The sequence below is a fragment of the Lepisosteus oculatus genome, chromosome 12 (genome assembly GCF_040954835.1).
Source record: "Lepisosteus oculatus isolate fLepOcu1 chromosome 12, fLepOcu1.hap2, whole genome shotgun sequence".
Lineage (NCBI taxonomy): Eukaryota > Metazoa > Chordata > Actinopteri > Semionotiformes > Lepisosteidae > Lepisosteus > Lepisosteus oculatus.
The window spans coordinates 16844038-16858486 of record NC_090707.1 but is presented as its reverse complement, the minus strand read 5'-3'; the positions used below and the strand labels follow the sequence as shown (position 1 = coordinate 16858486).

At 39.3% G+C, this 14449-nt stretch overlaps 1 protein-coding gene across 1 annotated transcript in view; it reads left to right on the top strand.

Annotated features, from left to right (window-relative positions):
* dnah9l (dynein, axonemal, heavy polypeptide 9 like) overlaps positions 1 to 14449 on the top strand; it is an 84541-nt gene that overhangs the window by 21555 nt on the left and 48537 nt on the right. The window contains exons 20-30 of the mRNA XM_069196791.1: positions 77 to 235; positions 337 to 459; positions 1272 to 1394; positions 2962 to 3186; positions 3286 to 3377; positions 5338 to 5464; positions 5550 to 5702; positions 8299 to 8532; positions 9030 to 9161; positions 11989 to 12149; positions 13931 to 14087. Coding sequence (XP_069052892.1) covers positions 77 to 235; positions 337 to 459; positions 1272 to 1394; positions 2962 to 3186; positions 3286 to 3377; positions 5338 to 5464; positions 5550 to 5702; positions 8299 to 8532; positions 9030 to 9161; positions 11989 to 12149; positions 13931 to 14087 — 1686 coding nt within the window. The remainder of the gene's footprint in view (positions 1 to 76; positions 236 to 336; positions 460 to 1271; positions 1395 to 2961; positions 3187 to 3285; positions 3378 to 5337; positions 5465 to 5549; positions 5703 to 8298; positions 8533 to 9029; positions 9162 to 11988; positions 12150 to 13930; positions 14088 to 14449) is intronic.

The following is a 14449-nucleotide window of genomic DNA, read 5'->3' as shown; positions in this document are numbered from 1 at the left end:
TACATTTTCCGTTTAGAACGATGTATTTTAGAAGTGTTCCTAATATATTTCAATGTAGACTGATTTCTAATTGTAGGAGATGAAAACTCTTGACAAAGAGGTCCGTGCTTGGTCGGTTTATACTGGACTGGAATCAACAGTGAAGAATCTGCTCACTTCGCTTCGGGCTGTCAATGAACTGCAGAACCCCACTGTCAGGGAAAGACATTGGCAACAGCTAATGAATGCCACTGGGGTAAGATTCTGGCCTTTTCATGGCCTTTATGTGCTCCAGTTTTGGGATATTTGCATACCTTACAGGATCCATGGAGTTACTTTCAAATTGTTATCCTGAAGGTTTGTTTCGTAATGGACGACACAACAATTCTGGGAGATCTGTTAGAACTACAGCTGCACAGGGTGGAAGACGAAGTGAAGAATATTGTGGATAAATCAGTAAAAGAAATGGCAATTGAGAAGGTAATGGCTTTGTTAAATGTTATCTGTTACTCTATTTTATTGGATAGCATGCGTTTCTGTGCATTTTCTTTTCTGTTCTTTTTTTTTCTAGGTGAAAATACTGTAAATGTTGGTTTTCTTTTTCACGGTGCTCATACAAACTAGCAAGCACGTTTGTTCTATGTGGCTGGGTCAGGGCAACAAAATGAGTTTTGCCTCAGTTTTTTTGTCTGATTTTTCAGTGATGTGTACTGTATGACATTTCAGAATGTCACCATTACGAAATGTTCATAACATTTCACTAGTAAAAGGGAAAAGTCACTTATAGGCCAGTCCAAATGAACTAAGCAAAAAGATGAATTGGACACATCTATGTTGTGAGACTTGCACAAAAATGCAGTGTATATATCCGTAATTCTTTTGCCTGTGTGTCCGCTATATCACATAAGAACTGTACTTTCTGATGATGGGGTTGTTGCGCCCTATCTATTAAGAGAGTGGTGGGCAGCCTGTATTCCAGCCTTATGTGCTCCTCAAAGACACAAACAGCGCCCTCCGGAGGTTCCAAAAAATACAACAACTATTTTGCTCAGAAGGTTCTTGATGATCAAACATATTCAAATCAGGTTCATATTACTCAGCAGTAATGTGTGATATTCTGTCTTGGGCTTTGAAATGTCAAACTGTCAAGCTACTGCATTATGTATGATAAAAAGAAAATTAAACATTAAATTCTCAAATATAATGGAGCTAGAAATTTTAGTTGATTACTTCTATTATGTTATTTTATTGTTAAAGGAAGAACTGTACTTATGGCATAACTTATGCTGCAGGTGCTTACAGAGATAAACCAAACCTGGAGTATGATGAACTTTTCTTATGAAAAGCACCACAACACAGGCATACCTTTGTTAAAATCTGATGAAAACTTGATAGAAACCCTGGAAGACAATCAGGTATTGATTTGTTGATCGATCTGTCTGTTTCTTTCTGTATGGCTGTCTTTTCAATGAAGAAATATACTGGTCATTGAAAAGGGCATAAGTAAGTTTGTGTTTTTTGTTGATTGTCTGCTTGATGGTATTCTTTTTCGTTGTGAACTCAGTCAAAATGATTTGTGCAGCAGATTATAAGTGAACGCTGTGGGTCTGAGGCTCTACATAAACATAAGGTAAACGAAAAAGATATGTATTTGAAGTTCCCAGGTTTCTGAATGCTAGAGAAATGCTAGAAATATCACACTTTTAACTTATACAGTACATTTGTTTAAGAGACCTGGCAATAATGCCAACCTCAAAAGCTGTTTTGTTCGACACCTGTGGATACACTCAAAATCCACAGGATAACACCTTTAGCCTGTTAAATCTGAAATTGATATAACTCAGATGGGGTGAAAGACTACTATGTGGTTCATGGAAATTGGCAAAACACAGATCTGGAGTTTTCCAATGATGTCTCCATTGTTGACATGTGGTATGCCTAACTGATCACAGGAAAATGGCACCACAAAGTTTCCTGAATGGTTGACACAGTATTGTTAAAAATCAAAAGAATACCCTCCCTTTCTCACAACCCCGACTTTGCACCAGGAGGTGTGGTAGGTGTGAATTTGAAGTTTGTACTGATTGATAGCTCATGTGTGATGTTCATGATGTTTCTTTGTTAAAAAGCAGGTAGAGTTCAAGGCACCTGAAAACTATTTCTGGCCAGAACTACAAGTAGCCCCCCCCCTCTTATGACAGAACTTGTATGCCTCAAAATCGCTACAATTCTGTTACTGTCACTCTATAAGTAGATTCTAATTGGGTATTATCTTGGGAAAACATAGAATCTCCGCTTTACTCCAGTATAAAACATGAAGAACCTGCAGCATCCAGAATGCAATAGGAACGTGCTCTAAGAAGCACCAGATTGGTAGGTTTCCCCTACCAGTGTCAAAAATGGCCAAATTAGATGGATACTTCCCAAACTATCTAGGAGTTGCAAATAAAATAATTGAAGTAGTGAACAATGAACATCTATTGGTGTTGTTTTAAAAGCTAATTTTAGTGAAGTGTTTAATGATTTATTACACAGGATACACAAACTGTTAGCTATTTTATAGAATTTGATGGTGGCTAATTTTGAGCTAATGACCTTACACATTTGGAAATGCTGTCTGGGACAAGCTTTTTCTTTTGCTCTGGGTTTACCCTTGGATTTTCCAGCCATTGCTAGCACAGGAGTAAAATTTGAAGATCTTTTCCAAACAACCTTTTTCTTAAAATCATATTGATCTCTAGGTTTCCCCCCTTTAACTGTAAAGTTGTGACTTATAGAAACCCATCTTATTAATTGTTGCATGGAATTTACTTTAATTAAATGATTTCAGCCATTTTTCAGCACTCCCCTGGTCTTTTGATATATATATATCTTATTTTAGATCTCTTGTTTTAGACTTTGTGACTTTTTAAGCACATGCATTTTTTTTCTTTGAAATGAAATATATTCCGCAACAATTAGCGTATGTTGTTCTCTAAATAGGTTCAGCTGCAGAATATCCTAATGAGTAAGTACGTGGAGTACTTCCTGGTCCAGGTGACCACCTGGCAGAAGAAGCTGATGGTGGCCGATCAGGTCATTTCTATCTGGATGGCAGTGCAACGGACTTGGGCCCACCTGCAGAGCATCTTTACCAACTCCGAGGACATACGCAATCAGCTGGCCCACGATGCCAAGAGGTTTGAGGGTATTGACCTCGATTTCCAGGTGCTCCCAAATTCCGTTCATCGGTTTGTTCATATGCGAAGTCTGCTTGAACATTGTGCAGACACGTTTACTTATCGCACTTATTTGTTTCCCAATAAGAACCTCATGGCCGCAGTCGTTCAAACCAAAAACGTCATTGATGTTACAAATCAGACGGGATTTTTGGAAAACTTAGAAGCACTTCAACAAAGGTACGGCTGTATGCAGCTACATTGCAGGCGCACTTGACGTTGAATCTTTAAGGTGAGGCTTGAATAATGAATGTATGAAGGTCTCATGCCAAGTCACCTGGATTGACAAAATATGAATTCTCAAAAGGTAAGCCATTCCTGCTAGAAAAGTTAGAAACAGCTGACCAAGAGTTACTCTTTGTTGCCTGTTGTTGTGTCATCCACAATTTGATGTGATGAGGTCTTGAGCCACTTTATTTTAAAAGCTTTATCTACGTGTAAAATGTGAAACATCAAAATGACTTCCTCTCACAGTAGCTGAAGACTTCACCCCCTGAGTTTTTGACAATTTAATAGTGTGCTGAATTATGTAAGATGATCAGCATGCCAAAGAAACTTATCTATAACAATTCAGTAACCAAGATGTTAGATTGTATGTGAAGACTAATCTAAGTAACTGTATTTGTAGCACAATATGACCATCACTGCTTTGCTGTGAGCTCCTTGGACTGTTCAATAGTGATGCTCTGTATGAGAAATGTAGATAAAAACTTTGGGCGTAAAGACCTACAGTATCTGAGCTGTACAACTACTGACGATACTGTTCAGTAGCTCTATGGAGTAGGTTTTCGTCTCTCTGGCACACATAAAGAGTCCATTTGATTGTGATACAAATTTTGAAAGTTCAAAAATAGCTAGACAAGACAGCTTGACTCTTTATATGCTGGAAGCTGCGCTGGTTAAAACTAGCTGTATGTAAAGGTGAAAGACATAACAGCAATGGTCAGTGGTGTATCAACGTGATCTCATTCATTTCTTTATATTTAAACATTAACACTAATTTCCACAAATCTGTCCATCTGTGCTTAGGCATTCCTTAGGAGTAGCCTGCAAAAACACTATTCACGTCCACATAATCAGACAACAGGCGACCTGCTTTTTGAACATGAAGGAATTAGGTTTAACTGTATTCTACAGCTACTGTATGGCACACTGATGAATCCTAAAAAGGGTGAAACAGCTGTCAGTGACTGCTAACATTGAATACTGTATACGCAAAAGGTGAAATTAGAAGAATCAGTAGCCAATTCCATCCTTCTCAGAGGTCATTAAGATGCATTCCCATAATTAATTTATAGCAACTATGTCCTCTTTAAATGCACCATGAGCTTGAAAGATGTTCTTCATTAGACAGGCACATAGTTTTTTTAAGCCTGTGAAACCTCACCAGATTTTCTTGAGATAACTTAATTTCTGTAATTAAGAGAAACTTTGTTTCTTTTAATAAACAACACATGTATCTTATAAATAATATATTTCAAGATACACTCATTTAGCAATTTAATATGCCAGAAATCAGAACAGAATTCTCAGAACAGAAGAAATGCTGCTAAATGGTGTTTAGCCAACAGTTCCCCAAATGTCCTATGTATCTGCTTCTTCCTTAATAGCCTGTTTGGGGTCCCTTCTTTAAGACACACCTCATCTTCAGGTTCATCTTATTATAAGAGCTGTGGTGATTTTTGTGGACTACTTAACATTGAGGCTTGCTGTACAATACTGCTGCCATAGTACGTGTCTTAATGAGGTACTTTTGCCGTAGAGTGAATTCCACCTTGCTTGTAATTAAAACAGATGCAATGGGACATTGTTATCATGCATCATACATCCACTCCTAAGAAACCATAAAGTACTTGCAGCTCAATTTCATGGACTTAAGTGAAATCCGGTCCAGATTTCTTTGACCTGAGAAATTTCTGAAACTGTTCGATGGGGTGGGTGCTGGGTCTGGGTCTCCAGATCCTGTACAGAAATACCATTATTCAGCGGTAGCCAGCTTACCCACTTCTCCCACTGCTGGTAACCAAGAGGAAGGGATGCCTCGGTAAGGATTAAGGATGTGTTTAGGTTGATATGAAGTTTGGTTCGGGTAAGGCCATCTTAATTATGGTAATTAATCCCTGGTAATTATGTTTTGCAGGCTATCAGTGTGTGAAAAGGCCCTGGCGGAGTATCTGGAGACCAAAAGGCTCACTTTCCCCCGGTTTTACTTTGTATCGGCATCGGACCTACTGGAAATCGTTTCCAAGGGAACACAGCCAACACAGGCAGGATTAAAAACACTCGCCTTGTTTCATGTGTTTGATAGGAATGAATTCCCGGGAGCTGACCTGTCTTGTTGTCGTTAATCAGGTGACAAGACATTTGTTGAAACTTTTCGACAACCTTGCCGATCTGAAGTTTAAAGAGAGCGAGGACGAAGGAGGAAGAACGGTGGCGGTGGGGATGTTCAGCAGAGAAGGGGAGTATGTGCCTTTCTCGGAGCCCTGTGTGTGTGAAGGCCAGGTAAGCCTTTTAAACCTGCAAAAAAAGGTTAGAAGGTTTTGATTCTGTCCGTCCTGCGAGAATGAGATAGACATCAATCATATCTGTGTAATGTGTGCTGCTGGACCCAGGAATCAGAATGTCTCTGTATGTCCAAACACTCAATCAACATAACAAACAAACCCACTATGCCAAAAGATTAAAAGCTGAACACTCTTGGGAGTCCTGGCAGTAATGCCATCATGACAGTCCGGTCTCATCTTATATTGAGAGACCCGTGACTAATGCCCATAGACTAATATATCACCCACAACAAATTGGCATTTTTGTCATGACCGATGAAACAATAACATAAGAGTTTGACTTCTTCTGTTTTAGAGATTGCGCAATTACTGTTAACTGCCCAATTTTGTACTATGTACCCTCATACTTTGATGGCTGTATATGGGGTTATTGGGTCAGGTTTGAAAACCAGGATGAAATAGAGCCTGGGTTCTTTCTTGGCTCATATGATATCATGCACAATGAAACAAAGCCCATCCCAGACATCTGTGTGTTGGAAAAAAAAGGAATAATTGTTACACCCTGGCTGGGGCTCCCTCATCATCCAATTGAGCTCCTTATTTAAGATCCTGCCCAGTGCTCTGACATTGAGATACACTCTGTTTCTCTTCTCTGAAATGAAGTGCTACTTCTTCCTTCGCTGCAGGGCACTGACTGCACAGGGATTTTTTCTTTTCTTCAATGCCACCTTCCCCCTTGAGCCACACTATCACTGAGTACTCTTTCTGAGCACCTCAGCTAGACAACCTCGCAAGTTAAGGCAAACCTTCACCTCACCCGAATTCCTCTGAGTCTCTCTGAGCCCCTGCGCTTGGAGCTCTAGCTTACCATTCATCACAGTGCCTGTATGGTAGGAACCGGATCCGAACAGCAATATAATCTCTTAAGAGTTCGCCAAGCAGGCATATACAGTGCCTTGCGAAAGTATTCGGCCCCCTTGAACTTTTCAACCTTTTGCCACATTTCAGGCTTCAAACATAAAGATATAAATTTTTTATTTTATGTGAAGAATCACCAACAAGTGGGACACAATTGTGAAGTGGAACGAAATCTATTGGATTTTTGAAACTTTTTTAACTAATAAAAAAATGAAAAGTGGGGCGTGCAAAATTATTCGGCCCCTTTACTTTCAGTGCAGCAAACTCACTCCAGAAGTTCAGCGAGGATCTCTGAATGATCCAATGTTGTCCTAAATGACTGATGGTGATAAATAGAATCCACCTCTGTGTAATCAAGTCTCTGTATAAATGCACCTGCTCTGTGATAGTCTCAAGGTTCTGTTGAAAGCGCAGAGAGCATCATGAAGACCAAGGAACACACCAGGCAGGTCTGTAATACTGTTGTGGAGAAGTTTAAAGCCGGATTTGGATACAAAAAGATTTCCCAAGCTTCAAACATCCCAAGGAGCACTGTGCAAGCGATCATCTTGAAATGGAAGGAGTATCAGACCACTGCAAATCTACCAAGACCTGGCCGTCCCTCTAAACTTTCAGCTCAGACAAGGAGAAGACTGATCAGAGATGCAGCCAAGAGGCCCATGATCACTCTGGATGAACTGCAGAGAACTACAGCTGAGGTGGGAGAGTCTGTCCATAGGACAACAATCAGTCTTACACTGCACAAATCTGGCCTTTATGGAAGAGTGGCAAGAAGAAAGCCATTTCTCAAAGATATCCATAAAAAGTCTCATCTAAGGTTTGCCACAAGCCACCTGGGAGACACCCCAAACATGTGGAAGAAGGTGCTCTGGTCAGATGAAACCAAAATCGAACTTTTTGGCCACAATGCAAAACGATATGTTTGGTGTAAAAGCAACACAGCTCATCACCCTCAACACACCATCCCCACTGTCAAACATGGTGGTGGCAGCATCATGGTTTGGGCCTGCTTTTCTTCAGCAGGGACAGGGAAGATGGTTAAAATTGAGGGGAAGATGGATGCAGCCAAATACAGGACCATTCTGGATGAAAACCTGTTGGAGTCTGCAAAAGACCTGAAACTGGGACGGAGATTTATCTTCCAACAAGACAATGATCCCAAACATACAGCAAAATCTACAAAGGAATGGTTCACAAATAAACGTATCCAGGTGTTTGAATGGCCAAGTCAAAGTCCAGACCTGAATCCAATCGAGAATCTGTGGAAAGAGCTGAAAACTGCTGTTCACAAACGCTCTCCATCCAACCTCACTGAGCTCGAGCTGTTTTGCAAGGAAGAATGGGCAAGAATTTCAGTCTCTCGATGTGCAAAACTGATAGAGACATACCCCAAGCGACTTGCAGCTGTAATCGCAGCAAAAGGTGGCTCTACAAAGTATTAACGCAAGGGGGCCGAATAATTTTGCACGCCCCACTTTTCATTTTTTTATTAGTTAAAAAAGTTTCAAAAATCCAATAGATTTCGTTCCACTTCACAATTGTGTCCCACTTGTTGGTGATTCTTCACATAAAATAAAAAATTTATATCTTTATGTTTGAAGCCTGAAATGTGGCAAAAGGTTGAAAAGTTCAAGGGGGCCGAATACTTTCGCAAGGCACTGTATCTCTCTCCTCAGGCAGAGCGCTGGTTGAGTCACTTAGAGGAGACTATGCGCTGCACAGTCCAGCAGGAGATCATGGAGGCTGTGGCTGCCTATGAAGACAAGCCTCGGGATCAGTGGCTCTTTGACTACCCTGCCCAGGTTGCCCTTACTGGCAGCCAGATCTGGTGGGCAACCGATGTGGGAATAGCCTTTGATCGTGTCGAAGAAGGGTTTGAGACGGCCTTGAAAGACTACAATCGGAAACAGGTGCGTTTCTTTTTCTAGGAAGTGGGGTGGGGTGGCGAGGGCTTTGGACTCCGGACTCCAAAGCTGTTGGTTTAAATCTCAGGCAGGACACTGCTGTAGTACCCCTGAGTGAGGTGAACTGCACAGCTGTGTGAACGGGTACAAATTCTGCTCACTATGGATAAAAAAAAATCAATTGGTTATAATAAATGTTTAACCAGGATCTCCAAATTTCACTTTGTTAATGAACGTCCACATCTGAGACAGCTGAGAAATGCCCTGAAAAACATTATTTGCTATAGATTTATCAGGGAAAATCAAAACGTTTCAGATTCTCCTTCATAAACCTGAAGAATTCAAAACAACACAGCTGTCAGGTTTAATATATCCTTATTTGAGTCCAATAAGGCTCTCTGTTTCACAATGGATTTATTGCAGTTCAGTGGAAGGGGTTATTGAAACTGTGTTTACTTTTTTAATTGCCTTACATCTGTATTGAAGTCTAATTATTTTTGCAGATTGCTCAGTTGAATGCTCTTATCAACATGTTGCTCGGAGACCTCACCCCTGGCGATCGTCAGAAGATCATGACAATATGCACAATTGATGTACATGCTAGAGACGTTGTAGCCAAGCTCATAGCACAGAAGGTATTGTAGCAGTTTCCTTAATGCATTTAAAGCATAAAAGCATTAAACAAAGCATAATTTCCTTCTTAAGACATTTTCTGCTGCTCATATAAGAGGATGACAGCATGTTTTGATTTGTATTCATTTTCACCTTTCATATCAATTAAATTGCACATGAAGTAGTACCATTTCTGTTTAAGCTGCACTTACCAACTGCCTTCCACACAACAGTTCTCTGGTTCAGGATTTTATTGAAGAAAAGTGTGCCGTATTATATCGTAAGGATTACGCTTGTTAAAGGGCAATAATGTGATGTGTTATGACCTTCTTTAATGAGAAAGCCGTGCATCTGATAGAAAGAAGAATATATACAGTACATAAAAAGTGTTCTTTATTATATAGTAGACACATTTTAAGAAGATTTTCCAGTGATGATCACAATGCTCTCAAGTTGGCCATCAGTGCCACAAAATCAATACAATCACACATAGAGCAGCTTAAAGAATGAAATATGCTGTAGACCTCATGTGACTGGTTTGTCCAGTTTGTTGAATTTGAGCTCCAGTTTCTTTTTCCAGCAGTCCCATTGTGTTTGTTTTGGATATTCCTCTCATTTCATTCCTGTCTGTGATCCATTTGAAATGGGATGAATGACACCACATGCAGTTTGTAAAAATTGAGATGACAGTGATTAATTCACAAATTGCTGCACAAATGGAGTTCCAGATTTCAAAGCCCAAATGTCGATTATTCAGTAATTTATCTTAAAATGGAACTGCTCTTGGATAAACAATGAGAAAAAAACAAAAGACACTGTATACTCATGTATTATAGTTGGAGTGCCTTGAACGTTTGGTTAGGCCTCTTAGCTGCAGGAAAAGCCCTGTTGAGACAAAGCCTGTATAGTGGGTTTGCCAGAGAGATGTGATTGAGGCAATTCAGCCAGGTTCTTGATAAATACAATCCCTCTCCAAATCTGGCACTGTGGGACCAGGCGATGGAGAGGACAGTTAGAATTTATGGAGGTTGCTTTCATGGCTGCTAACTGTTTATTTATCAGCACTTACTTGATAATGTAATAGGATTCCTTTAAGATTGCTTGATTTCTTAGAGATTTCTAAAGCCGTTTGGAAAAGGAAGAGACTGCATGTTAAACACTCCACTCTGCAATGTGAACAATTTGTGTGGGTTTAGTTCTGCTGAATTTGACCTTTTCTATTTCTCCTCCTTTGTTGTGCCATCACTATTTGTTCAATTTAACTATTACAAATCTTAATCTTGTACTTGAAGAATACTTAATTTGTCCATATAGACTTCAAAGTTTAATTTGTACTGATATGCCCCTAGTGTAGTGTCGTGCGTAAGCCTTTGGGCTCTTAACTGATTATGGGTTCAAGTCCCTGCAGGAGACACTGCTGTTACTTTTAAGCAAGGTACCATACCCCAGCAGCACCAGTTCTCCCAGCTGTGTGAGTGGGGACTCGAACTAGCACAGAATAATTTCAGTTATTAACCAGTGTCCTATCCAGGGAGGAATCACATGTAATCCAGTCCTTTTTAATGCTCAAGAAACTGGGATGAGCTCTGGCCCTATAAGCTTCTATGGCTCAGGCATGGACTTTAGCTGCATCAGATTCATGCGCTTTCTTCAATTTCTCCTATAACACCTCACAGGTAATTTCCCTTTCTCTCTACTTTGAAGAAATAAAAGGATTCACATTCTAGCTGATATTTTAGTGACAATGGTACAGGACTTGAAATCTCAGCATCAGCTTCCTGGCTCTTTTTTGTTTTTTTTTTATGTCTGAATTTTGCCAAGCTTTCCTAGAGTGTCCCATGAGGCAAGGGGTGGGGAGGACAAAAAAATATGGTTTACAGAACTTGATTCAATTTGTACGAACTTGTTCCTACTCCTGTGTCTATGCTAGGCACACAGGACTGTAGAGTGTCTATAGGTGTCTACCTTTACGGACATATTTTGATTGCGTCTCAAGGGTCTTATGTTTTGGGAACAAGATTCTTTGTCTACAATTTCAGATAAAGATATTTCCTGCTTTCGGTTAGTGTTTTTGTTGAAAGATTACATCAAACTTGGCCTTGTGCAGCTGTTGACATGGATCTGGTTTGTTGGCCCGACAACAGTTTAAAGAACTTGAGACTGCAATGGGAGCCTCCACATTTCCTCCCTTGACATTATTGGACCTTTCATTTTCATTTCTTTTGACCTTCATCACATAAAAATCTGGTTTGATAATTCAACAAAAAATACCTTTCATTTTTAATTTTCTAGAATAAAACACTAGTCTCTCACAACATATATTTTATTTGTAGTTTTAACAGCAAAAATATTCTAGTTAATATGACTTACTGTTGAGGATAAAAGCTGAGACAAAAATACAGTGTTTTCTGTCAAGAAACCTCGTCATATAAAGGTTTTAATGGCTGAATAGTTAGAATAAAAATACACTCCGGGGTCTGTTTCTGTGATTGACTGCTATCTGTGTGAATCTCGTGCGCCAAGAAGTGAGTTTGGAGTGAGAGAGGGAAGAGCCCAGCAGGGAGTCTGTTCAGACTGGGGGAGTGAGAGAGATGTACTTGGAGTGAAACTAAGACTGAGGGAATCCCAGGAGCCATATCAGTCAGCCCTGGAAGACTGCACATGATCCCACACACTTGGCACTATATTCATCATACTTGCATTAAATGCTTATTTTGTAATTCAGATCTGCTAAGGCCTTTCTGGTCAGAAATGAGGATTGATTGTTAGAGTTGGCACAGACAGAGTATTATTTTCTTCAGTGATGTGACCCAGCAGGCTCCTGAGATTTTGACGATGTCTTTTTATTAGGTGACTAATGGACAGGCGTTCGCCTGGCTGTCCCAACTACGACACCGCTGGGATGAGGACCCAAGGCATTGTTACGTAAATATTTGTGATGCTCAATTTCAATACTCTTATGAGTACCTGGGAAACACCCTGAGGCTTGTCATTACTCCTCTAACAGACAGGTAAGACTGCAATACTTAGACTCGTCAAAAATAATGTTAACGATCCAGCACTGTGTAGTCTGGATTAAAAACATCCTGTAATGCATATTTTTTAACAGGATTACTTTTAGATACAGTACACAAGGGACGATGCATGTGATCTCTGAAATACAGATATTTATTTCAAGATATTTTAGAACCAGGAGTATGGAATTTAAAAAATTAAAAACAAAAAATAATCTGTCCATCCATTTCTGAACTGCTTCATCTAATTCATCCCATCCCGGCAAGCAATGGGCATAAGGCAGGATACACGATACAACATAGATACAGTATGTCCATATTCACACCAGGGCCAATTTTCTAGAAACCAGTTAACCCGCCAGTATGTTTTATGGGCTGGGACCCAGCAAAAACCCATGTTAACAGGGTGAGAACATACAAACTCCAAACAGCTAGCAGCCCGAGTCTGGAATTGAACCCAAGGACACAAGCTATGCAAGGCTGCGACCTTAAATTATGAATTTTATTAACTAGTAATTTATTTTAAACAGGATCACCACGATTAACAGTTTTGAATCCACCTGAAAGTAAAATTTCAAAGGTAATAACAGAGTTAAGATTGAACCAAATTAACTGGAAATTTACATTACATTCATAGGTTTTTGTTGAAAGCAGTGCATTTTGTACTCAAGCAGGGGCAAGACATTTTAAGTCTTATTCAATACATAAAATAAGTGTGAAAAAATACTTTTGTATTAAAAAAACATTTTTTCTTTTTTTTCTTTTTTTTATATTATCCAGTCACAATACTTATAGTTACTTTATACACTGCTTTATATATGTTTTAAAATATCATTAATTTAAAATATCATAAATCGTTAAAAAGGTCCAATGGTCACTAAAATTTCACTTCACAAATCAAAAGTGTTTTTATAAATTAGTTATTTCCAGTGATGATTGGTATTCCATTGCCCTCTGATACAGCTCACTGATTACGGTAAAATTAATCAGGTAACATTAAAATTATGTCCAGAATGACAAATTTAAATTATACCAAGAGAGGAGGGCTGGTATGAGGGGGAAAAAAAACAGACCGAGACTTTTGCTGCAAAACAGAGAATCACCCTTTTCAAAACCTTGAAGAAACCCGAAGAGGTGTTATGTCAGTATTATTCTTTATACTTTCATTTGTTTCCCCCCTTATACAGTGTTCACTTGTTTCAGAATCAAAAATGTCTCTTAGTGGCAACAGTTTGGTTATATCATTAGTATCACAACTAATGAACATCTCTCTTGTAGGCAACTTTTACACCTACAGTAAGGTTACTTTGTCCCAACAGTACACTGTTCCCCCCCACCACTATCACATGCAATGTAAACAAATGCTTTAGGCTCTTCAAGCAGCTGCTTGTAGCTAACACATCCTTATTTTTCTGCACAACTCTGTTCTTTCTGCTTAGATTGGTTGACACGTCCACTATTCTAGCTAAACAAACTTATTTGGATTGGTGGTAACAATCTGAAAGTCACGAACACTGATTCTTGAACATTACATAGAGGTTGTTATGGATGGTGCCAGCAGACATGTTAGAGTCATTATCCTATCTTTGTTTTGAGTCTTTATCCTGTCATTATCAAATCATTATCCTATCTTGGTTTGGAAACTGTTTTTATTGTCAACTGAACGTTCTATACTTGCTATTAAGACTGTAGAAGAGATGTTGTGATATCTGAAGTGCAGGGGGATGACTTGGTTGGACTGTTCTGCTGATCAGTAAGTGTTCATGTTGTCTTTGAAGGTGCTACATTACCCTGACTCAGTCACTCCACCTGACTATGAGTGGAGCTCCCTCGGGCCCTGCTGGTACTGGCAAGACTGAGACCACCAAGGACCTGGGCCGGTCTCTGGGCATCATGGTCTACGTTTTCAACTGCTCTGAGCAGATGGACTACAAGGTAGCAAATCGTGAACGTGCACTCATTCACTAAGAGAATCTGTGCCATCTGGAACAAGCTACAATACATAATCACATTGTTAAAGCTGACACAGGGGGATCCTTAGAGTAAAGGATAAATGGAATTCTTGGATCATTTAGCTGCTAGCAAGAAATATCTACAAGAATAGACAAAGGATAGGAATAATAGAATACAGTAACTGTATAACTTTTAAAGATTTTCTGTAAAATAAGTTTTCATTCATTTGTACAACACAATTCTCTTCTGTTCCTATCTTTTTTAATTTTTTGCTCTTCATTTCAAAATCCTCTGAAACCCTTGTATACTGTATATAGTGAGCATCAAAAGACACTTTTCATTTA